At 40.0% G+C, this 26,811-nt stretch overlaps 1 protein-coding gene across 1 annotated transcript; it reads left to right on the top strand.

The window, feature by feature from the left end:
- The first annotated feature begins 331 nt into the window (after positions 1-331).
- Positions 332-21,784, top strand: LOC133651194 (RING finger protein 145-like). Its single transcript, XM_062049206.1, has 12 exons — positions 332-543; positions 11,758-12,007; positions 12,080-12,188; positions 12,256-12,347; positions 12,529-12,764; positions 12,832-13,007; positions 17,058-17,198; positions 17,277-17,459; positions 17,614-17,761; positions 17,836-17,958; positions 20,117-20,350; positions 20,415-21,784. The coding sequence occupies exons 2-12, from the start codon at positions 11,824-11,826 to the stop codon at positions 20,787-20,789; spliced, it is 2,001 nt and encodes a 666-aa protein (XP_061905190.1). The 5' UTR covers positions 332-543; positions 11,758-11,823; the 3' UTR covers positions 20,790-21,784.
- The last annotated feature ends 5,027 nt before the right edge of the window (positions 21,785-26,811 follow it).

Here is a 26,811-nt window from a genome sequence, read left to right as displayed (position 1 = left end):
TTATTCCCGCTTTTACTTTGAAAATAGATATTTTCGGTGTCAGAAAATGACAAAACATCCGGTTGGCCTTTTTTTTTTTCAGTTTCTGTTTACTGTGGATTTAAAGTTTTGTTATATGACATATGAAGTCAAAATCACAACCATTTTTAGACGTTGTTATTCCTTTTTACTGTCAAAAAAGACTTTGTTTGAATTTTTTTTTTTTAAATTAAATTCAAATAAACCAGTTGTTTCTTGTTTTTTTCCATTTCCATTTTCGAAACGGAAATTAAAACTGACCAGCGGCCGTTCATCATCACGTTCAGTCAGTTTCGACATCTCTGCGCATGCGCCGCGCGGCCTCTCCGCCGCTAGCAAACATGGCTAGGTGTTGAGACGCGCGGGTCGGCCGCATCCTGTCAGCGAGAGGCGGCTCCATCCCCGGGACCCTTTCATCTTTTTATTTTTTTATTTTTTTAGCGATGCCCCGTTAAAGATGATCGATGGCCATGCCGGAAAGCACACCGAGTCCGTGGTGCATTCTCTAAACGTCCTACTCTGCGTGTGAGTTTGACTTTTTTCCGCCGTTTTGTTGATGCTAACGCTAGCTAGCAGCTACGGTTATCTTGAATGGGAGTGGCGCCAAAGCACTACGTATAACCTCAAATTAACGCATTCATGTCTTATATATGTCCCTTTTATGTGCTTGCTTTTGTGTACGAGGTGTTTTGAATTAAACGCCCGTGACGCCATTGTTGTTGTTGACGTGATACTGACAGGCAGCTTAGCATGTGGCTAAGCTAAGCTAGCTGTTAGCCTAAGTGCCTGATCGCAGCTCATCCTATTTCACGTTACGGCAACAAAACGGAGGGAGGTACGGAAGAGATCAGGTCTTATTTGTATTGGCTGAATTTGAAATAATGTCAGTATCGCGTCGCGTTGACGCTGTCGAGGCAGAGCGAGGGGTTACTAGAGTTCATGTCGGCATCACTGGTCAGAAATGACAGTATAACGTGTCGCCTCTGACTGGGTTTCCTTCCTCCGTGAATGGGGTCTACATTTCCCTGCTTTGGCTGGATTAAAGTGACAAAAACACCAGTCGTGGACGATAACGTTATATAAGGAGGGACTGGACGATTACGTAAAAGAACGCTGCCATCATGAGGCTGGTTGGATTTGGTATGTGTGCATCAGAGTTGCCTTGAAAAACTAATCTGATAAATGACTACTGATTAATCTTTTAGAAAGTAACTTAGTTACTTTACTGATTAGTTGATTTTAAAAGTAACTAAGTAAGATTACAAGTTACTTTATTAGTTACATTCAGCAATGAAGCTACCAACATTACCCCGTTGCCTCAACATAAAAATGACAAGTGGTTTTGCTAATAATCACTTTATTTAACATCAGCGACTGCACTTAACATAAATACTTGTTTTACGTATTAAAAAAATAAATAATGACAGTATTTCTTTACTGGACATAAATACTTGTTTTATCTACCGTATTTTTCGGACTATAAGTCGCAGTTTTTTTCATAGTTTGGCCGGGGGGTGCGACTTATGTGTGAAATGATTAACACATTACCGTAAAATATCAAATAATATTATTTAGCTCATTCACGTAAGAGATTAGACTTATAAGATTTCATCGGATTTAGCAATTAGGAGTGACAGATTGTTTGGTAAACGTATAGCATGTTCTATATGTTATAGTTATTTGAATGACTCTTACCATAATATGTTACGTTAACATACCAGGCACCTTCTCAGTTGGTTATTTATGCCTCATATAACGTACACTTATTCAGCCTGTTGTTCACTATTGTTTATTTATTTTAAATTCCCTTTCAAATGTCTATTCTTGGTGTTGGGTTTTATCAAATAAATTTCCCCCAAAAATGCGACGTATACTCCAGTGCGATTTATACTCCGAAAAATACGGTATATACATTTGATTATTTACATTTGATTATTTACAATCCGGGGAGGTGGGATGTGGAGGGGGGAGGGTGTTAGTCAAAGGTTAAAGTTGCCTGGAGGTGTTCTTTTAGTGCGGTTTTGAAGGAGGATAGAGATGCACTTTCTTTTACACCTGTTGGGAGTGCATTCCATATTGATGTGGCACAGAAGGAGAATGAGTTAAGACCTTTGTTAGATCGGAATCTGGGTTTAACGTGGTTAGTGGAGCTCCCCCTGGTGTTGTGGTTATGGCGGTCATTTACGTTATGGAAGTAGTTTGACATGTACTTCGGTATCAGGGAGGTGTAGCAGATTTTATAGACTAGGCTCAGTGCAAGTTGTTTTACTCTGTCCTCCACCCTGAGTCAGCCCACTTTGGAGAAGTGGGTAAGAGTGAGGTCTGATCTGGGGTGGAGGTCTAGAAGTAACCTGACTAGCTTGTTCTGGGATGTTTGGAGTTTAGATTTGAGGGTTTTGGAGGTGCTAGGGTACCAGGAGGTGCAAGCGTAATCGAAAAAGGGTTGAATGAGAGTTCCCTCTAGAATCTTCATGGTGCTTTTGTTGACCAGAGAGGAGATTCTAGAGGGAAATCTCGTCTGTTGGTTGACCTTTTTGATTACCTTGGTTGCCATTTTTTCACAGGAAAGATTAGCCTCTAGCATGGAACCTAGGTAGGTGACCTCATCTTTCCTGGTGATAACAATGTCACCCACTTTTATGGTGAAGTCGTTGACTTTCTTAAGGTTGATTTGGGACCCAAATAGGATGGATTCCGTTTTACCCAAGTGTATGGATAGTTTATTGTCAGTGAGCCAGGTGCAAGTTCTACGGAGTTCAGCTCTGAGGATTTTTTCCACCTGTGACTTGTCCTTGCCGGATACCAGCAGGGCCGAGTCATCCGCAAACAGGAACAATGCAGAGTCGCATGCTGATGGCATGTAACTGTTGAAAAACTTATCTGATTAATGACTACTGATTACTCCTTTAGAAAGTAACTTAGTTACTTTACTGATTAGTTGATTTTAAAAGTAACTAAATTAGATTACAAGTTACTTTATTAGTTACATTCAGCAATGAAGCTACCGACATTACCCCGTTGCCTCAACATAACGATGTCAAGCGGTTTTGCTAATAATCACTTTATTTAACATCAACAACTGCACTTAACATAAATACTTCTTTTACATATTAAAAAAATAAATAATGACAGTCTTTCTTTACTGGACATAAATACTTGTTTTATCTATATATTAAGGGTGTAACGGTACACAAAAATTTAGGTTCGGTACGTACCTCGGTTTAGAGGTCACGGTTCGGTTCATTTTCGGTACAGTAAGAAAACAACAAAATATACATTTTTGGGTTATTTATTTACCAAATTTGCAAAATCTTCCACCAAAAATATTTTTCTTAGGATAGGTCAATAATTCATAATAACATTGATTTTGATTCAATATTATGTTTTGAGCAATGACAGTTTGAAAGAAAAAAAAAAACAGCTTTGTTTTATTAGTCAACATTGCAACTTTTTCTAAATTACATTTCACCTTTAAGCTTTTTTATTTTACTTTTGTTATGTTTTTGTTTATTTTAATAGTATTTTTAGAATGTGCCGTGGGCCTTTAAAACATTAGCTGTGGGCCGCAAATGGCCTCCGGGGCACACTTTTGACACCCCTGCTATAGATAATAAAAAATTAAATCTGATAATTCTATGGATAAAAAGCAGAACCTGGCGAAGCATGCGCGTTTATCATAACTCTCTCGCTCTCTCTGTCTCCGCCCCTCCTTCACCAATGCTGCGCGCGCACACCTCCACCATTTGTTTTGTTATTAACCCCTTCTTAACCCTGAACGTACATTGCAAATACACGCAACCCTAACTCAAAATGCCGGACGTTTGAGGCATTTAAGAAACTCCGCCCTGACAGCTCCGCAAAAGAGGACATCTCCGGTGAAAAGAGGACGTATGATCAGTCTATCGTAGCCCGGTCGTTGCTAGCATGCCGTGTGTTGTGTCTCGGTGTGCATTGCTTACACAACGTGCGGTACGCTACTTAATATGTCCGTGTGGAAACTTGTTCGGTACACCTCCGAACCGAACCAAAACCCCCGTACCGAAAAGGTTCAATACAAATACACGTACTGTTACACCCCTACCGTTAATACTGCAATGGCAAAACCTACAAATATAAATGTAACTATTAAATTATGTTTAACTTTTCTTATGAACACTGAACCTGTTGTTTACAACATCAGAGCAGCGAGGCGTGCTTTTACAAAACAGTGTGTAACACCACACGTTAGCTCTAATTGTTCCATTGTTATAATCAAGTTATGAGTCAAACAGTGGCGTGGGGGGAGTAAACCAGTGGTTGCATCTCATTAACAAAAGCCTCTCAAACCTCTTGTCAGAAAGTCTATTCCTCATTCAGTGCGGCTTTCAGGTTGCTCTCCATCTGTGCATACTCCATCTCCAGGTAAGACGAAAAGGATGTTCTTGTCTTGCTGAAATAAGCAGGGGCGTACATGATAACGTTGCTTGGATGGCAACATATGTTGCTCCAAAACCTGTATGTACTTTTCAGCATTAATGGTGCCTTCACAGATGTGTAAGTTACCCATGCCTTGGGCACTAATACACCCCCATACCATCACAGATGCTGGCTTTTAAATTTTGCGCCTATAACAATCCGGATGGTTCTTTTCCTCTTTAGTCCGGAGGACATGACGTCCACAGTTTCCAAAAACAATTTGAAATGTGGACTCCTCAAACTACAGAACACTTTTCCACTTTGCATCAGTCCATCTTAGATGATCTCGGGCCCAGCGAAGCCGGAAGCGTTTCTGGGTGTTGTTGATAAATGGCTTTTGCTTCGCATGGTAGAGTTTTAACATGCACTTACAGATATAGCGACAAACTGTAGTACTGGCAATGGTTGTCTGAAGTGTTCCTGAGCCCATGTGGTGATGTCCTTTACACACTGATGTCGCTTTTTGATGCAGTACCGCCTGAGGGATCGAAGGTCCGTAATATCATCGCTTACGTGCAGTGATTTCTCCAGATTTGAAACATGTTGCAGGCATCAAATTCCAAATGAGCTAATATTTGCAAAAAATAACATAGGTTTTCCAGTTCAAATGTTAAAGGCCTACTGAAAGCCACTACTAGCGACCACGCAGTCTGATAGTTTATATATCAATGATGAAATCTTAACATCGCAACACATCCCAATACGGCCGGGTTAACTTATAAAGTGCAATTTTAAATTTCCCGCCACACTTCCGGTTGAAAACGTCTAGATATGATGACGTATGCGCGTGACGTCAACGGTTGATACGGAAGTATTCGGACCCATTGAATCCAATACAAAAAAGCTCTGTTTTCATCCCAAAATTCCACAGTATTCTGGACATCTGTGTTGGTGAATCTTTTGCAATTTGTTTAATGAACAATGGAGACTGCAAAGAAGAAAGCTGTAGGTGGGATCCGTGTATTAGCGGCGGACTACAGCAACACAACCAGGAGGACTTTGAGGATAGCAGACGCGCTAGCCGAACGACCTCACGGGTCGTGATGAGCAGATGAGAGCTGGCGTAGGTGCAGAGCTAATGTTTTTAGCATAGCTCTGTCGAGGTTCCGTAACTAAGTTAGCTTCAATGGCGTCGTTAGCAACAGCATTGCTAAGCTTCGCCAAGCTGGAAAGCATTAACCGTGTAGTTACATGTCCAGAGTTTGGTAGTATTGTTGATCTTCTGTCTATCCTTCCAGTCAGGGGCTTATTTGTTTTGTTTCTATATGCAGTAAAGCCCGATGCTATCACGTTAGCTCCGTAGCTAAAGAGCTTCACCGATGTATTGTCGTGGAGATAAAAGTCACTGTGAATGTCCATTTCACGTTCTCGACTCTCATTTTCAAGAGGATATAGTATCCGAGGTGGTTTAAAATACAAATCCGTGATCCACAATAGAAAAAGGAGAGAGTGCGGAATCCAATGAACCCTTGTACCTAAGTTACCGTCATTGAGACTTTTATTAGTAGGTTGAACAGTGAAGTACATATTCCGTACAATTGACCACTAAATGGTAACACCCGAATAAGTTTTTCAACTTGTTTAAGTCGGGGTCCACTTAAATTGATTCATGATACAGATATATACTATCATATATACTATCATCATAATACAGTCATCACACAAGATAATCACATTGAATTATTTACATTATTTACAATCAGGGGTGTGGAGGGGGGCGGGGGGGGTGGGATATGGACATCAAGTAGTGGACATAGAGAGAGAGAGAGAGAGAGATCAGAAGGCATGAGAAAAAGTATCTGCATTTGATTGTTTACATTTGATTGTTAGCAATCCGGGGAGGGTGTTAGTTTAGGGTTGTAGCTGCCTGGAGGTGAACTTTTATTGCGGTTTTGAAGGAGGATAGAGATGCCCTTTCTTTTATACCTGTTGGGAGTGCATTCCACATTGATGTGGCAGAGTGAAAAAAGATACGTTCTGCACTGCACGCTAGTCCTTCACTTTCACGTTCCTCATCCACGAATCTTTCATCCTCGCTCAAATGAATGGCGTAATCGTCGCTTTCTCGGTCCGAATCTCTCTCGCTGCTGGTGTAAACAATAGGAAAATATGAGCAGTCCTTCCTCCGGTGTCGTCACGCTACTTCCGGTAGGAGCAAGGCTTTTTTTTATCAGAAACCAAAAGTTGCGAACTTTATCGTCGTCGTTCTATACTAAATCCTTTCAGCAAAAATATGGAAATACCGCAAAATGATCAAGTATGTCACATAGAATGGATCTGCTATTTAAATTTAAAAAATTCATTTCGGTAGGCCTTTAAGTATCTTGTCTTTGCAGTCTTTTCAATTGAATATAGGTTGAATAGGATTTGCAAATCATTGTATTTTGTTTTTATTTACGATTTACACAACGTGCCAACTTCACTGGTTTTGGGGTTTGTAGAAAAAAAAATCGTAAAATGACCCCTTGAAGTTCTGACACACTTTATGAAGGCCGAGGACGTTACCATGCAACCGTTTGAGGGTAGAACAATGAAAGATGAAATTTGAGCATGGCATGTGTGCATTATTCCTCCCCAATGCGGCCGCTCACATTCCACTGTGGACTGTTGTCCCGAGATCATGTTTCCAGGTCGTCTGTATGAGCAGAGAGGAATGTGAATGTGTCCATAAGGAAGGAAAGAAAGAGCGTGTGTGTTGTTGAACTTTGTAAAAGGAGACTAAAGTGAGAGAGAGAAAGAGAGCAGCAGATAGTAAAAATGTAACTTTGCTAGATAAATGAGCCCACTCACTGTTGTCTTTTCCACTCGTGACATTCTTCAGGTTTCTGATGTATAATCATGTGTTATCAGGGCTGCCAAGTGAGACTTAGCGTCATGATGCGTTCATACATTTTTTGGGCCTTTTTTTTACGTCGATTTACACCTTAAAATCAATGTCCTCACAGCCACTTAAAGCTCAAGGCTTACCATCTTCACTCATGATGGATGATAGAGTTCCCTCGAGCTAAACTGTTTCTTACCTTTACAAGGTCTGTAACCCTGGCCACGAATAGGGTCCATTTGGTTCCGTTTGTGCTAGAGATGTCCGATAATGGCTTTTTTGCCGATGTCCGATATTGTCCAACTCTTAATTACCGATTCCGATATCAACCGATATATACAGTCGTGGAATTAACACATTATTATGCCTAATTTTGTTGTGATGCCCCGCTGGATGCATTAAACACTGTAACAAGTTTTTCCAAAATAAATCAACTAGGGATGTCCGATAATGGCTTTTTGCCGATATCCGATATTCCGATATTGTCCAACTCTTTAATTACCGATACCGATATCAACCGATACCGATATCAACCGATATATGCAGTCGTGGAATTAACACATTATTATGCCTAATTTGGACAACCATGTATGGTGAAGATAAGGTACTTTTAAAAAAAATAAAATAAAATAAGATAACTAAATTAAAAACATTTTCTTGAATTAAAAAGAAAGTAAAACAATATAAAAACAGTTACATAGAAACTAGTAATTAATGAAAATGAGTAAAATTAACTGTTAAAGGTTAGTACTATTAGTGGACCAGCAGCACGCACAATCATGTGTGCTTACGGACTGTATCCCTTGCAGACTGTATTGATATATATTGATATATAATGTAGGAACCAGAATATTGATAACAGAAAGAAATGGGGGGAGGGAGGTTTTTTGGGTTGGTGCACTAATTGTAAGTGTATCTTGTGTTTTTTATGTTGATTTAATAACAAAAAAAAACAAAAAAAAACGATACAGATAATAAAAAAAACGATACCGATAATTTCCGATATTACATTTTAACGCATTTATCGTTTAGGACATCCCTAAAATCAACTCAAGTTATGGAAAAAAATGCCAACATGGCACTGCCATATTTATTATTGAAGTCACAAAGTGCATTATTTTATTTAACATGCCTCAAAACAGCAGCTTGGAATTTGGGACATGCTCTCCCTGAGAGAGCATGAGGAGTTTGACGTGGGCGGGGTTGGGGGTTAGCGGGGGTGTATATTGTAGTGTCCCGGAAGAGTTACGGCTGCAAGGGGTTCTGGGTCTTTGTTCTGTTGTGTTTATGTTGTGTTACGGTGCGGCTGTTCTCCCGAAATGTGTTTGTCATTCTTGTTCGGTGTGGGTTCACAGTGTGGCGCATATTTGTAACAGTGTTGAAGTTGTTTATACGGCCACCCTCAGTGTGACCTGTATGGCTGTTGACCAAGTATGCATTGCATTCACTTGTGTGTGTGAAAAGCCGTAGATATTATGTGATTGGGCCGGCACGTAAAGGCAGTGCCTTTAAGGCACGCCCCCAATATTGTTGTCTGGGGGGAAATCGGGAGAAATTCGGGAGAATGGTTGCCCCGGGTGATTTTCGGGAGGGGCACTGAAATTCGGGAGTCTCCCGGGAGGGTTGGCAAGTATGACTGGGAGACGCAACTGCTCTGTACTTCTCCCTACGTCCGTGTACCACTCCGTACAGCGGTGTTTCAAAAAGTCATACGTTTTACTTTTTGAAACCGATACCGATAATTTCCGATATTACATTTTATAGCATTTATCGGCCGATAATACCGGCAGTCCGATATTATCGGACATCTCTAATTTGTACCCTATCAGAGTTAAGAATAGACCTTGAAATTTAAAATTTTGAGAAACACTGCTTTAGGGTTGGTGTCTAAATTGATATTTACAAGTCTGTAACTCTGACAAACATACTATGAGACCAACATTTTTTAAGTGTGAACTGGCCAGGAGAAGAGGCAAATATATGTTACACCGACATATATCAGCATTAAAACAGTAAATATTACCTAAGAAATTCAAGGAGAAACAGCAAATTAACAGTGAACCAAATTAGGTAGTTACCTATCGTCCATCTTCTCGCGAGCAGGAGAGCATCAAGCGAGTTTTAAATGTTGGTGCTGTTGTGTGTAAAAGATAGTTAGAAACGCCAAGACCCGCCTTCAATTGCTTCCGATTAGTTTATATTGCGTGGTGCCTTTTGTGGTTGGTTAGATTTAGCACAAAGTAATGATTGATTGTGTTGGAATAATTGTATTTAAGTTACCACAAAACGTTGTTTTTCAATGAGTTCCCGGCGAGCAGACAAAAGCTGTCTTTGAACCTACCAAGAAGAAGGCTTGTAAAACTCCACTGTGTAGGATGGGAAGCAACATGAAGGTGTTCTGTTTCTTTCATGTATTGTAATCAACAGAAAGATATTGTTTTGACCCGAGAACTACAAAGCGAAGAGGAAGCAGGACCAGACTCCTCCAGGGACCTTTTCTTTGAACTGTTTTACGACCTTTTCTTTGAACTGTTTGGAATCAGAGGCGATGGCTGTTTACAACCCCCCTCCTTTAGAAACAGCTGTTGCCATGTAATCAGGGAAAGTCCAAATAAAAGATTAGGCGTACAATTCTTCGCCAGAGCGTGCTGGGAGACTGTTCCAAGAGTACAGCCCAGACGTCTCTCCTCAATTGAGCCAAATGTAATTCTGTCTCTTTTTAATTATTTGCTTCTTGTCTTGTTTAATAGATGTCATCAGTGTTTGAACCTGACAGATTGATTGGTCTGGGATTAGTTATCTCGGTCAGTCAATTAGAGGTACTCGAACCACGGCAATCCGCGAGGACCAAAGTTTTTTATTATGGGGGAAAAAAATGGAGGAAATATCAGCGTAAGAAATGTCAAGTGTAGGGATGATGTTCGAAACCGGTTCTCCCGGTTGTTCGATAAGAAAAGAACCGATTCCATGGACTCGAATCCCTTTTTGAGAACCGGTTCCCGTTATCGAGACCACTATAGTAAAGAAAAAGAGTTGGTTCTTTATTCGAATCCCAGGGAACGAATCCCTTCCCACAGGAAATGCCCTGTGGGACGGCAATGTTATGCCCATTTGATTGTAGACTCTTACTGACACCTTGTGGCGATATGAAAATACTATGCGTCATTAGTTTGGGCACTTCCGGGTTGGCGACGTCAGTTCAGTTCATGAGACAATTGAGAAGTAGACAAGTTGTGTTAGCTCTTACTAGGCTTGGAAAAGATAAGTCTGTAAGTAAACTGTTTAACTTGTTTATGTAACTCAATATTAAGGTGGAAAGTGGTTAAATTTGATACTAAGATGTTTATTGAAAAACGATTTTTGTGCACTGTTTTAATGGATGTTTTGAGGACTTAAAATGGCTGCCAGTCGTGTATTTCCACCATCGAAATAGTTTCAACACTCAGAAGTATTTGTTTGATGATAGTACTGTATATTTGTGTGAAGCTAATATTTACATATTGTGTATTACATTTCAGTATGTTAATTGAATCACATAGTTTATACATTTGTCATTGTGTGTCTTTCAGTTGAAAAAAAATAAAAATAACAGTCCAGTGCAAGACAAAAGTAAAGATAGGAAAAGACAAAGCCAGATCAACAACAATAAATAGCCTAAATGGATTCATCTGCTTTGGAACTTTATTAGATGTCTTGGATTGTTTGTTAGCTGTCTGCCAAACTGTATAACCTCAACATGTATAGTGAGGGCAGAACAGGCAATATGCAATTATTGCCATGCTTCGCTCTCATGTAAGGGGGGAAGAATTATTGATTGATGACTGTGGTGTTCTTAGTGTCATAGTGTGTGTAGTTAGTATGTTCCAATAGCAGCAGAAGTGCACTTTTTGGAGAGCTGTATTATTTTCAGTTTGTGCCTAAGGGACTGATTTTATTTAACACTATATTATTATTTATACACCTATAGTGATCACAGAGACAGGTTGTTTTTGTGTTACTGTATATATGTTTTTCTGAAAAATCCCACTTAATATACTTTGGGTAACAACAGTCAATATTTATTTATCTAATTTTTTTAGGGGGGTAACAGTCAATATTTATTTATTTATTTTATTTTATTTTTTTCTTATAAAATAAAAGTGAGCTTTTGTTAAACCAAATATTGTGTTTTTTTCCATATACAACAACCTATCTGGATTCGGTAAGAGAATCGATAAGGAATCGGTTTCGATAAGAGGATTTGATAATGGACTCGAACTCGATAATTTCTTATCAAACATCATCCCTAGTCGAGTGTGGTGTGAGAATGTCAAAACTGCGTGACTGTCGCACTCAAAGCCCTGGGTTATTTTGCCTTCTTCCTAATATTAGTCTCCATCTTTCTTCTGCATTCTGCTTCCATTCTCTTCATTCTCTGCGGCCCAAACATCCAACTCCTCCTCCTCTGTGGCATCGCTCCACAGCACCACCTGCTGGAGCCCTAACCCGGCGGTCTCTTCTGCACGCCAGTCAGAAGTCACGGCGAGCTCATGGCGGTAAAGGATCGCGTGGAGGCGGTGCTCAACGTGGGCCTGCGCGTCCCCAGCATCATGCTCCTGGACGTGCTGTACCGCTGGGACGTTAGCTCCTTCTTCCAGAAGATCCAGCGCTCCAGCCTGTCCAACAACCCTCTCTTCCAGTACAAGTACCTGGCGCTCTACCTGCATTACGTGGGTGGGTAGAACGCACACACACACATTAACACACATTCATGTCATGATGTATTTGTATTGTGTGCACGCGCAGGTTACATTCTCAGCCTGGTGCTGCTCACTCTGCCTCGTCAGCACCTCGTCAAACTTTACCTCTACGTGCTGACCGCTCTACTCCTCTTTGCTGGCCACCAGGTGTCCAGGTATGCACACACACACACACGCACAGACACGCTGCAGTGCTTCAATCAGCGTGACGTCTCCTCTCAGGGATTACGTGCGCAGTGAGCTGGAGTCGGGCCACGAGGGTCCCGTGTACCTGGACCCCCTCTCCATGAACAGATTCACCACAGCACTCATAGGTAAGGTCACATGACACATGCAGTTGGAAGCACACTGAGGTCCCGTAGAACAGTACAACTCTGTGCTATAAATAGGCCGCAGAGTGCTGAAGCTAGAATGTTCTTTTGTTGCTTTCGGGTTTCTGCTGACATCGTTTCTTCCCGTATCTTTGGAATCAAACCGTTCGTGCGCTGCTCCCAGGTCAGCTGGTCGTGTGCACCTTGTGTTCCTGCGTGATGCAGACCAAAAGGATTTGGCTCTTCTCGGCCCATCTGCTCCCCCTGGTGGCCAGGCTGTGCCTGGTCCCTCTGGAGACCATTGTCTTCATCAACAAGTTCTCCATGATCTTCACGGGCCTGGAGGTCATCTACTTCCTGGCGTCCAACCTCCTGGTGCCGTACAACCTGGCCAAGACCGCTTACAAAGAGCTGGTCCAGGTGAGAGCAGCCGTAACCGGGTTCCCGAGTGCCCAGGGGACTTATCTTCTTGTTTCCCCGAGTGCAGGTGGTGGAGGTCTACGGGCTGCTGGCCCTGGGAATGTCCTTGTGGAACCAGCTGGTCCTCCCAGTGCTCTTCATGTGTTTCTGGCTGCTGCTCTTCACTCTGCAGATCTACTCGTACTTCAGCACCAGAGACCAGCCCACTTCTCGAGAGAGGCTGCTTTTCCTCTTCCTCACCAGGTGTGTGCATGAAAATTAACTCAATAATCGCCATGTGCATGTATCTTTAGGATTGGCTAGGCTAGACCGGGGGTGTCAAACTCATTTTAGCATGGAGGAAAATCTGTGCACACGCGGGACTATTAAAATCATGGCATTTAAACTAAAACATAAAGACAACTTCAGATTGTTGTCTTGGTCTTACTTTGGCCAAAAATAGAACTATCACATTATGAAAATATTACAATAAAAATATAGAAAAAAATACCTGCAGCGGTAAAGTTTAGATCCATGAAGGAAAGAAGAAAGTGAATGAATGTTTATAAATGAATACATTTACATATGCCTAAGAATGTGTTTTCTTTTATATTATTTTTTTAAATGAATTAAGTAACGTTTATGACAACTTTTCTACAAAACACAATAAAGAATGTGAGATATAACAGGATAATGCATACATTTATCATTTGTTTTCAAAACGGTTACAAAAAAGTGGGACCCCCAAAATTTACTGAGGGACCCCATTTTTATGACTTGATGGGGTCCCTGGGACCCCATTTTGAAAATTCCTAGCGCCAACACTGATGGAGTATTGATGCGTGCAAAACAGCAGCAGGCGGCTGTGGCCTGCAGGCCGGTTCTGATACCAGTGTTTCCCACACATTCATTTATTTGTTGCGGCCCGCCATGAAAGAATTAAGGCCGCCACAAATAGATTTAAAAAAGAAATTTTTTTTGTTTTTTTTGTCCTGTCCAGCTTCTCAGGCAAATCATATAGTTGATGTAGATGCCCATATCGGCTGTTCAGATTTACTTTACAAAAGAGAAGTGTAGGATCAAGATTTTTGGAGCTCTTTGTTCAGTGGATCAGATGTTTGATGAAGCTCTGTGTCTATCTACCACCACTACTGTTTTCTGTTTATTTGTTACTGACTGTGGCAGGACACCTCTGCCTCTGTTTCACTTTATGTTGCTGGTAAATAATATGGTTGTAGTAGTAGGCTAAAGTTAAATTATTTAGTATGCACTAATTAAAGGGGCATAGCTTTAAGAGACATTTTAGCTTTTGTATTTTTATAAGATATATTTTTTGTAAGAACCACAATTAATAAATATATTTCAGTAAATAACTTGTTTAAATCTGTATATAAATATGTACATAAAGTGTTGTAATTATATTGTAAAATGGATGGATTGATGGACGTTTAAAACAAAACTGTTATTATTAATTAGTAAGTATACATTTTTTTAGCCTTTTTAGAGAAAATCATATCATTGTAGTAAATTACGCAAATTAATTGATGATGTCATGGTGACCACGCCCATAGCCACGCCCCCACCGCCACAAGTATCTTGGCAGTTTATGGGAAACACTGAATACTAATCAAAACATTTGTCCCATGTTGTCCACCACCGACGCTAAGATTATTATTAATTTGATTACTGTAACGTATTATTTTCAGGTCTACCTATGTCTAGCATTAGAAGACTACAGTTGGTACAAAATGTGGCTGCTAGACTTTTGACACATAGGGGCTGGACTCTTTATCTTACGATGGGGAAATGATGTGGTTGCAGTGCAGATACAAAAAGTCCCACAAAAGTAAAGTTACGAAAACATGGCAAAAACATTGAAGAAATCAAAGGAAATGTAAAACATTTCAAGAGAACCGAGCTGATGCAACCAGCAGCCACTAGAGTGGCAACATTTCTACATACAACTACAAAAGTAACAACGAAAAACCAAACAATTTGCAATAAATTGTACATATTGTGAGAGAGCCGATTCCGCCCTAGGCTGCCCACTAGCTCTCGACCAATGCCCGTCCAGGAAGACCACAGTGGCCGATACGTGCTCATTCAGTCACACTGTAAAAAAAAAAGTTGAGATAAGAGTTATGTGACATATGTGACATATGACATAACTCTTATCTCAACTTGTAAATCTTAGTTAAGTCAACAATAGTAGTCAAAAGTTGAGAAAACGCAAAAATCTTGTTGCATCATGTCGCCTTGAAAATCTGCGTTTTCTCAACTTTTTTTTTTTTTTTACAGTGCAGGGTTTCGTGAAACTCGTTTACCTCAACGCTTGACAGCAGTTCCACAGTCCCGTCTCTTCCCCCGCATCTCTTCTGGTCTCTCCAGAGAGCTGTTAGCTGGTCTTTGTTGCAAACATGACCATGGCCAAAAGCAGATCCAAAAGTTCACAAAAAAGAAGCGAGAAATCACATTGTAAAACAAATTGTTGACTCAACTTAACTCAGTCAGGTCACCTTGTTGCTTTGACTGAATTAAGTAGAGTCAACTTATTGTGTTAAGTATATTACACTTCAAAACATGAGTTGAGATTCAGTCTGGTATGAGATGAATAGGGATGATACTCGTAACCGGTTTTCCCGGTTGTTTGATAAGAAAAGAACCGAGTCCTCGGACTCGAATCCCTTTTTGAGAACCGGTACCCGTTATCGAGACCACTATAGTAAAGGAAAAGAGTTGATTCGTTATTCGAATCCCGTCCCGACCAGAAATGCTCCGTGGGACATCACAATAAATGACGTCACGTAGCTCAGTCATTAGGCGCAGATAGCGAAAGCAGGAAAACAATGGACGGGAAAAAGCGCTCCAAGGTGTAATAAAGTTCAAAACAAAAGCTATAATCCATCGAATAACTTTACTGAGAGATTTGAGCAGGGTAAAACACATGACCAACACTTTTACCACCAACCGGAAACATAGCAACGCACCTCCTTTACGGCAGCTGTCGCAACGTTCTTAAAACAACCGCAGCACATACATATATATACAACATATCTCCCTTTTTTAACTTTTGTTTTTCTTTCCTTGTAAACGTTACAAAATCACACTGTAGATGTGTTGTCTGTCTAATTATAAATAATGCAGACGAGGCGTGTTGGCTGAGTTCTTGACGTTTACTTTCACAGCGTGGCAACATGCAACACTTTTCGGGGCTACCGCGCATGCTCGTAACTCCCGTTGCATGCTGGGTAGTGTAGTTGTTATATTCTCTAGCTCATAACATTTTTCCCCCATAAAGAAATAATGTTAACTCAATAAAGTGTATTTCTTTTTTTAGCTTTAACTTTTCATTTTTTAGCATTGTAACCACATTTGCAAACAACTTTTCTCTTCATAGAATGTTCTTTCAATAAAGAAATAAAGTGCAAAAATGTCAAAGCATCGTAACAAACAGTTATGTCAAATAGCAGCAGAAGTGCACTTTTTGGAGAGCTGTATTATTTTCAGTTTTGTGCCCAAGGGACTGATTTTATTTAACACTATATTATTATTTATACACCTATAGTGATCACAGAGACAGCTTGTTTTTGTGTTACTGTATATATTTGTTTCTCTGAAAAATCCCACTTAATATACTTTGGGTAACAACAGTCAATATTTATTTATTTTATTTTATTTTTTTAGGTGGGTAACAGTCAATATTTATTTATTTATTAGATTTTATTTTTTTATTATATAATAAAAGTGAGCTTTTGTTGAACCAAATATTGTGTGTTTTTTTCCATATACAACAACCTATCTGGACTCCATAAGAGAATCGATAAGGAATCGGTTCGATAAGAGGATTCCATAATAGGCTCGAACTCGATAATTCCTTATCAAACATCATCCCTAGAGATGAACTTGAAAATATTAATTGCGGTAACTTTAAAATATGTCGGTCCAGTATATTTGATCAAGTTCCGAGAACTGTAAGTCAAGTTGGCTCAATATGGTAAATGGTTTGTAATTATATATAGTGTGGCACTGTACTTATTCCCTAACCGGAGTACGCTCACGGGTGAAGAGTCCCAGCACAACAACAACATCAGTTTATCCATATGGTTCTTTAATAACAAGTTTATTGCATTTAAAAGGGTACATTTGAATGTATTGTCATTAGATCAGTGGTTAATTTGATCTCAAAATAATGTTGACAATAATATTGTTTATCGGCAATAATTTGTATGTCAATATATTGTGGTGCAAAATGTGTTTTTGGCCCAGGCCTGGTTTCCCGTGTGTGTGAAGTGTTGTTGTTGTCGTTCCTGGCAGCATCGCAGAGTGCTGCAGCACGCCATACTCCCTCCTGGGTCTGGTCTTCACCGTCTCCTTCATCGCTCTGGGCGTGCTCACGCTCTGCAAGTTCTACCTGCAGGGCTACCGGGCTTTCATGAACGACAACACCATGCACAGGTGGGCGGGGCCAGGGGGCGGGGGCGTGGCCCGGCAGCAGGACACACGCTCACACGTTTCCTCACTACGCGCGCGCAGGGGCATGACGGAGGGCATCACGCTGCTCATCCTGGCCGTGCAGACGGGGCTCATCGAGCTGCAGGTCATCCACCGAGCCTTCCTCCTCTCCATCATCCTCTTCATCGTGGTCGCCTCCATCCTGCAGTCCATGCTGGAGATTGCCGACCCCATCGTCCTGGCACTGGGGGCCTCCAGAGACAAGTACGTACCAGATCGGACCTCTGGCTTTAAACAGGAAGTTTGCGAATATAGTAGCAGTCAAAATAGTGGAATAAAGGCAATGAGTGAGAAGGTTAGCGCCTCAATAACTGCCACCTGGTTTGTGACCTCATCACTTCCTCCACCATCCTCTCAGGAGTTTGTGGAAGCACTTCCGAGCTGTGTCGCTGTGTTTGTTTCTCCTCATCTTCCCGGCGTACATGGCTTACATGATCTGTCAGTTTTTTCACATGGACTTCTGGCTCCTCATCATCATCTCTTCCTCCATCCTCACCTCACTGCAGGTAAGTCAATGTATCTTGCGTGTGTTTGTCGCGCGCACGCGTGTGATCCGGCTGATCAATGCTGACGTGTGCAGGTGCTGGGCACTCTGCTCATCTACGTGCTCTTCATGGTGGAGGAGTTCCGCAAGGCTCCGGTGGAGAACATGGATGAGGTCATCTACTGCGTCAACGGGACCTACAGACTGCTGGAGTTCTTGGTAGACACACACATCAGTGTTTCCCACACTACTGCAATCTATCTTGGCGGTGGGGGCAGGACCGGGGCGGTATCAAGATGTCTAATTTGCATAATTGGCCATGATACATGTTTTTTTAAAGGTTCAAAAACGTGTGTATATATATATATATATATATATAGTACAGGCCAAAAGTTTGGACACACTTTCTCATTCAATGGGTTTTCTTTATTTTCATGACTATTTACATTTTATATTGTCACTGAAGGCATCAAAACTATGAATGAACACATGCTTGACAAAAAAAGGTGAAATAACTGAACATATTTTATATTCTAATTTCTTCAAAATAGCCACCCTTTGCTCTGAATACTTTTTTGGCACACTCTTGGCATTCTCTCGATGAACTTCAAGAAGTAGTCACCTGAAATGGTTTTCACTTCACATTAGAGATGTCCGATAATGGCTTTTTTGCCGATACCCGATATTCCGTTATTGTCCAACTCTTAATTACCGATTCCGATATCAACCGATACATACAGTCGTGGAATTAACACATTATTATGCCTAATTTTATTGTGATGCCTCGCCGGATGCATTAAACAATGTAACAAGGTTTTCCAAAATAAATCCACTCAAGTTATGGAAAAAAAATGCCTACATGGCACTGCTATATTTACAAACCCCGTTTCCATATGAGTTGGGAAATTGTGTTTGATGTAAATATAAACGGAATACAATGATTTGCAAATCATTTTCAAGCCATATTCAGTTGAATGCACAACAAAGACAACATATTTGATGTTCAAACTCATAAACTTTTTTTTTTTTTTTGCAAATAATAATTAACTTAGAATTTCATGGCTGCAACATGTCCCAAAGTAGTTGGGAAAGGGCATGTTCACCACTGTGTTACATGGCCTTTCCTTTTAACAACACTCAGTAAAGGTTTGGGAACTGAGGAGACACATTTTTGAAGCTTCTCAGGTGGAATTCTTTCCCATTCTTGCTTGATGTACAGCTTAAGTTGTTCAACAGTCCGGGGGTCTCCCTTGTGCTATTTTAGGCTTCATAATGCACCACACATTTTCAATGGGAGACAGGTCTGGACTACAGGCAGGCCAGTCTAGTACCCGCACTCTTTTACTATGAAGCCACATTGATGTAACACATGGCTTGGCATTGTCTTGCTGAAATAAGCAGGGGCGTCCATGGTAACGTTGCTTGGATGGCAACATATGTTGCTCCAAAAGCTGTATGTACCTTTCAGCATTAATGGCGCCTTCACAGATGTGTAAGTTACCCATGTCTTGGGCACTAATACACCCTCATACCATCACACATGCTGGCTTTTACACTTTGCGCCTATAACAATCCGGATGGTTCTTCTCCTCTTTGGTCCGGAGGACACGACGTCTACAGTTTCCAAAAACAATTTGAAATGTGGACTCGTCAGACCACAGAACACTTTTCCACTTTGTATCAGTCCATCTTAGATGAGCTCAGGCCCAGCGAAGCCGACGGCGTTTCTGGGTGTTGTTGATAAACGGTTTTCGCCTTGCATAGGAGGGTTTTAACTTGCACTTACAGATGTAGCGACCAACTGTAGTTACTGACAGTGGCTTTCTGAAGTGTTCCTGAGCCCATGTGGTGATATCCTTTACACACTGATGTCGATATTACGGACTGTAGATGGTGAAATCCCTAAATTCCTTGCAATAGCTGGTTGAGAAAGTTTTTTCTTAAACTGTTCAACAATTTGCTCAGGCATTTGTTGACAAAGTGGTGACCCTCGCCCCATCCTTGTTTGTGAATGACTGAGCATTTCAGGGGATCTACTTTTATACCCAATCATGGCACCCACCTGTTCCCAATTTGCCCGTTCACCTGTGGGATGTTCCAAATAAGTGTTTGATGAGCATTCCTCAACTTTATCAGTATTTATTGCCACCTTTCCCAACTTCTTTGTCACGTGTTGCTGCCATCAAATTCTAAAGTTAATGATTATTTGCAAAAGAAAAAATGTTTATCAGTTTGAACATGAAATATGTTGTCTTTGTAGCATATTCAACTGAATATGGGTTGAAAAGGATTTGCAAATCATTGTATTCCGTTTATATTTACATCTAACACAATTTCCCAACTCATGGAAGCGGGGTCTGTATGTTTGTTGTGTCAGGTGGCGGTGTGCGTGGTGTGTTACGGCGTGTCGGAGACGGTGTTTGGGGAGTGGAGCGTGATGGGCAGCACCATCATCCTGGTGCACTCCTACTACAACGTGTGGCTGCGGGCGCAGTTGGGCTGGCAGAGCTTCCTGCTGCGGCGGGACGCCGTCAACAAGATCAAGAGCCTCCCGACGGCGAGCGACGCGCAGCTGCGGCAGTACAACGACATCTGCGCCATCTGCTACCAGGTAAGCAACACACTGGAGCGTGGCGTCCATTGCCTCCTTACCCATGCACTCGCTCTCCCTCCAGGACCTGAACAGCGCCGTCATTACGCCGTGCAGCCATTTCTTCCACGCCGGCTGTCTGAAGAAGTGGCTCTACGTGCAGGAGACGTGTCCGCTCTGTCACGCTCAACTGAAGAGCCAATCGGCGTCCGCCACGTTAGCCCCCGACGCAGACACGCCCCCAGCCAACCAGAGGCCTGCAGGACAGGAAGACTCCACGGCTGGGAGTGAGGAGAAGGTTGGATGTACCACTCAGTCCTCGCCATCGTCTTCATCTTCCTCCTCCTCCTCCTCCCACATGGGGGACACACACCCTCATCCCCCGCCTCCCCCCGTCCAGGAGGGGGCGGAACCTCAGCCAATCCCTGGAAGGACCCTATCGGATAATCAGGAGTTGTGAGCCCCCCCCCGAGTCGGCCCACACGTGCATGTAAAACACGCTAACTTGTCCGCTGATTGGCTCTTCCATCGTGACCGGAACCTCTTCAGAACCCAAAAAGCCCGGAGAACGCCATCCCGCCAGTGAAGTGACATCACCAGTAGGACACCGGCGCTCGCCGAGCTGCCATCGGGGACGCCTTGGCGTCCCACATTTTGCCACGTCGCCATGTTGCAGTCCAGTGTTACAAATCCTTATTATTGCTTCCTGGCGCCCCGCCCACCCTGAGCCGCGTGGTGGGAGAACATGAAGCCGAGACGCTCACAATGATGCCGATGCTGCATGCCTCTATGAAGACGCCCGCACGTTTCCACGGTTACCAAAGCATCTCTTCCTTCCTCCCTGATGTGCTCAAGGTTTAGTTTTTGGGGGGTGGGGGGGGGGTCACATTTGCACTGATGTCATCTCAACCAGCGCGCCGCGTCCGTAACCAAACAAGCTATAACGAGTCCGTCGAGGCTTTCTCGCGATGTCACTTGTCTTTGGCCACGCCCTCTCCGGCCCGTATGACGCGCCCCACAGCCGGTGTGATCGCTCCACCGTTAGGAGTGGGATCGGCTGGACGCAGACGACTCGGAGCGGCGCTCGTTACCTTTCACGCAGTGTTAGCGCTCTTGTCAAGTGGAGGTGGGGGGGGGGAGGGCGGCGTCCAGCATGAATACATGATGAATGTAGGATGAGACCCGCCCCCCCCTCCCTCCCATGCCACCAAAATGTTTATTGATGATTATTTTTGTATGAGATGAAATGTAGACTTTGACGTATTTTGCACACGAGCTCCACGCCATCATCGCCGACGGTCCGCTCCAAATTCTATATCCTCGCGACTGTCGGCGCTCACATGTTCCCTCTAGAACCGCGCGTGTTTCGACTTGACCTCGCCGTGACGACGGTGAATGAAGGCCAGGTGCATTGTGGGATTGTGGCGTTTTACACCAATTAAAATGAAGCATCCACTCTGCGCCGACTTGTTTCTTTTGGACCGCTTTGAAAGTGAACTCAATTCCTCTAACGAAGCAGTTGCCCTCTTTGCAGTGTCACACTTCAGCCACACGGTGGCGCTGCAGGCCGGCGCAGTTTTCCAGCACGTGAGTTAAATTTTTTACTGGAAAGAAGTTTGACTTTTTAATACTTTTTTTTTTTTTTTTACTGCATGCTTTTGCTTTATTTCCCCACAATTAAATAAAAGACGTTCAATAAAGTCATTTTACTTTGGCCACTTCATTAGGTACACCTTGTTAAGAAATGGTATACATGTTCTGGCTCCTTAATATATATTACTATAACCATGATATTAATAATATGGACATATATTCAGTATCATGCAGGAATGAAATGTAAAGTTATGAAAGCATTGTGTACCTAATGTAGTGTTCACTTGTATGTTGTAAACATAGGGTTTGGCTTAAAAAAAAGCTATATGTCCCACATTATTTAAATTGATATTAATTAAATATATCAATATCATGAGTGAGTATGCTGGTTGAGTTTTGAGCGAGCAGAGAAAATGTGGCTGCAATTATCTTCCATCATTCCCACTATTACTGCTATTGTTGTTGTCACTATTTGCTGTTTATTGAGCTGCTGAACACATTTACCAAAACACTGCACACACTAACAGCTTCAATATCAGCAGGTACTTCATGCAATTTCTCTCTAACATCATCAAACTACAGATGATTTATCTCTAAAATCAAACTTCATGTTAAAATCTATTTAGCATCATCAAATTTAAGGTTATCTCTAAAATCAAACTTCAGATTATTTATCTCTAACATCAAATTTCAGATTATCTCAAACATCAAACTTCAGGTTGTTTATCTCGAACATCAACTTTTGGGTTATTTTTCTCTAACATCAAACTTCAAGTTTTTTCTAAAATCTAACTTTGTCTAAAACATCAAAAGTCAGATTATTTATCTCCAACGTCATCAGACTTCAGATTATTTCTCTCTAACATCATACAACTTCAGGTTATTTCTCTCTAACATCATACAACTTTAGTTTATTTCTCTCTAACATCATACAACTTTAGTTTATTTCTCTCTAACATCATACAACTTCAGGTTATTTCTCTCCAACATACAACTTCAGGTTATTTCTCTCTAACATCATACAACTTCAGGTTATTTCTCTCTAACATCATACAACTTTAGTTTATTTCTCTCTAACATCATACAACTTTAGTTTATTTCTCTCTAACATCATACAACTTCAGGTTATTTCTCTCTAACATCATACAACTTCAGGTTATTTCTCTAACATCATACAACTTCAGGTTATCTCTCTAACATCATACAACTTCAGGTTATTTCTCTCTAACATACAACTTCAGGTTATTTCTCTCTAACATCATACAACTTCAGGTTATTTCTCTCTAACATCATACAACTTCAGGTTATCTCTAACATCATACAACTTCAGGTTATTTCTAACATCATACAACTTCAGGTTTTTTCTCTCTAACATACAACTTCAGGTTATTTCTCTCTAACATCATACAACTTCAGGTTATTTCTCTCTAACATACAACTTCAGGTTATTTCTCTCTAACATCATACAACTTCAGGTTATTTCTCCCTAACATCATACAACTTCAGGTTATTTCTCTCTAACATCATACAACTTCAGGTTATCTCTCTAACATCATACAACTTCAGGTTATTTCTCTCTAATATCATCAAACTTAAGGTTATTTATCGCTAACATACAACTTCAGGTTATTAACATCAGACTTCAGGTTATTTCTCTCTAACATACAACTTCAGGTGATTTCTCTCTAACATACAACTTCAGATTATTTATCTCTAACACCAAACTTCAGGTTAAAATCTATCTAACATTAAACTTCAGGTTATTCCTCTCTAACATCGTCAGAACTCAGGTTAAAATATATTTCACATCAAACTTCAGGTTATTCATTTTTGACATCATCAAACGTAAGGTTGTTTCTCTCTAACATCATACAACTTCAGGTTGTTTCTCTCTAACATCATACAACTTCAGGTTATTTCTCTCTAACATCATACAACTTCAGGTTATTTCCCTCTTAACATCATACAACTTCAGGTTATTTCTCTCTAACATCATACAACTTCAGGTTATTTCTCTCTAACATACAACTTCAGGTTATTTATCTCTTAACATCATACAACTTCAGGTTATTTCTCTCTAACATCATACAACTTCAGGTTATTTATCTCTTAACATCATACAACTTCAGGTTATTTCTCTCTAACATCATACAACTTCAGGTTATTTCTCTCTAACATCATACAACTTCAAGTTATTTCTCTCTAACATCATACAACTTCAGGTTATTTCTCTCTAACATCATACAACTTCAGGTTATTTCTCTCTAACATCATACAACTTCAGGTTATTTATCTCTAACATCATAAAACTTCAGGTTATTTCTCTCTAACATCATACAACTTCAGGTTATTTCTCTCTAACATCATACAACTTCAGGTTATTTATCTCTAACATCATACAACTTCAGGTTATTTATCTCTAACATCATACAACTTCAGGTTATTTCTCTCTAACATCATACAAGTTCAGGTTATTTCTCTCTAACATCATACAACTTCAAGTTATTTCTCTCTAACATCACACAACTTCAGGTTATTTCTCTCTAACATCATCAAACTTAAGGTTATTTATCTCTAACATCATACAACTTCAGGTTATTAACATCGGACTTCAGGTTATTTCTCTCTAACATCATGAAACTTCATCTTATTTTCATCAAACTTCATGTTAATTCTCTCTAATCAAATGTCATGTTATTTCTCTACAATGTCATGACATATGTTAATTCTCTTAACGTTATGAAATGGATTTTTTAAATTCTCTAACATCAAATTTCATGTTGTTGCTCTCTAACGTCATCAAACTTTATTTCTGTTACATCATGAACCTTTATGTTGTTTTCCTTTAACGTCATCAAAGTTTCTCCAATGTGAGCAAACTTCATAGTAATTCTCTCTATCATGTTAATTATCTCCAATGTCATGAAATTTCATTTTATTTCTCTAACATCCTCAAACTTCGTTATTTCTAACATTATCAAACGTTACTTCTCTAACGCTATGAAACTTCATTTTATTTCTCTGACGTCAAACTTCATATTTTTGCTATCGAACATTACCAGACTTTGTTGTTGCTCTTTCACATCATCAAACTTCATGTTGTTTATGACATAATCAAACATCGTTATTTCTCTCTTACGTTCTCAAACTTCCATTTTATTTCTCTAACATCATCAAACTTCAGGTTAATTCTCACAATATTGCATCAAACTTCATGTAGTTCTCTAACATGAAACTTCATGTTATTTTTTTTTACCATCAAATGTCATTTTATTTCTCTCCATTGTCATGACAGTTCATGTTAATTCTCTCTAACATAAAACTTCATTTTAATTCTCTGTAATGTCATGAAAGTTCATGTTAATTCTCTCTAACGTCATGAATCTTAATGTTATTTCTCTCTAACATAAAACTTCATTTTAATTATCTGTAATGTCATGAAAGTTCATGTTAATTCTCTTTAAAATTGTCAGATTCGGTTTTATTTATTTCTAACATCATTAAACTTCATGGTATTTATCTCTAACATCATCAAACTTAAAAAATTCACTGTAGTCAACGTCATATTTTATACAAATACTTCATATTTGTCTAACATCATGAAAATGAATGTTATTTATCTTTAACGTCAACATTAATGTTATTTCGCTTTAACATCAAAACTCATGCTATTTCTCTCCAACATCAAAATTCATGTTATTTCTCTCGAACATCAACATGTATGTATTTTCTCTCTAACATCAAAACTCATGCTATTTCTCTCCAACATCAAAATTCATGTTATTTCTCTCGAACATCAACATGTATGTATTTTCTCTCTAACATCAAAACTCATGCTATTTCTCTCCAACATCAAAATTCATGTTATTTCTCTCGAACATCAACATGTATGTATTTTCTCTCTGACATCAAAACTCTTGCTATTTCTCTCTAACATCCAAATTCATGTTATTTCTCTCGAACATCAAAATGTATGCAATTTCTCTAACATCACAATTCATGTTATGTCTCGCTAACACCAAAATTCATCATATTTCTCTCAAACATCATGAAACTTCATGCTTTTTTTCTCCAACACAAATTTCAAGATATTTCCCCTCCATCATGAAACATGTTATTTCTCTCTAACAACAAAATTCATGTTATTTCTCTCTAACATCAACATTTATGTCTTTTGTCTCTAACATCAAAACTCATGCTATTTCTCTGCAACATAAAAATGCATGTTATTTCTCTCTAACAACATTTATGTATTTTCTCTCTAACATCAAAATTCATGTTATTTCTCTCGAACATCAAAATGTATGCAATTTCTCTCTAACATCACAATTCATGTTATTTCTCGCTAACACCAAAATTCATATTATTTCTCTCAAACATCATGAAACTTCATGCTTTTTTTTCTTGAACACAAACTTCAAGATATTTCCCCTCCATCATGAAACATGGTATTTCTCTCTAACAATAAAAGTCATGTTATTTCTCTCTAACATCAACATGTATGTCTTTTCTCTATAACATCAAAGTTCATGTTATTTCTCTCTAACAACAACATTCATGTTATTTCTCTCTAACATCAACATTTATGTCTTTTCTCTCTAACATCAAAACTCATGCTATTTCTCTCTAACATCAAAATTCATGTTATTTCTCGCTAACACCAAAATTCATATTATTTCTCTCAAACATCAAAATGTATGTCATTTCTCTCTATCATGAAACTTCATATTATTTCTCTCTAACATCAAAGTTCATGTTATTTCTCTCTAACATCAACATTTATGTCTTTTCTCTCTTAACATCAAAACTCATGCTATTTCTCTCTAACATGAAAATTCATGTTATTTCTCGCTAACACCAAAATTCATATTATTTCTCTCAAACATCAA

This window comes from Entelurus aequoreus, linkage group LG05 (genome assembly GCF_033978785.1).
Source record: "Entelurus aequoreus isolate RoL-2023_Sb linkage group LG05, RoL_Eaeq_v1.1, whole genome shotgun sequence".
Taxonomy (NCBI): domain Eukaryota; kingdom Metazoa; phylum Chordata; class Actinopteri; order Syngnathiformes; family Syngnathidae; genus Entelurus; species Entelurus aequoreus.
This window is presented reverse-complemented; position numbering and strand designations above follow the sequence as displayed.

Bases quoted from the DNA above. Each gene is read 5' to 3' on its own strand.
- LOC133651194 (XM_062049206.1), top strand. From the start codon at position 11,824: ATGGCGGTAAAGGATCGCGTGGAGGCGGTGCTCAACGTGGGCCTGCGC. The intron at 12,765-12,831 runs GTGAGAGCAGCC...CCCCGAGTGCAG, and splicing joins CTTACAAAGAGCTGGTCCAG to GTGGTGGAGGTCTACGGGCT. The intron at 17,460-17,613 runs GTACGTACCAGA...CCATCCTCTCAG, and splicing joins CTGGGGGCCTCCAGAGACAA to GAGTTTGTGGAAGCACTTCC.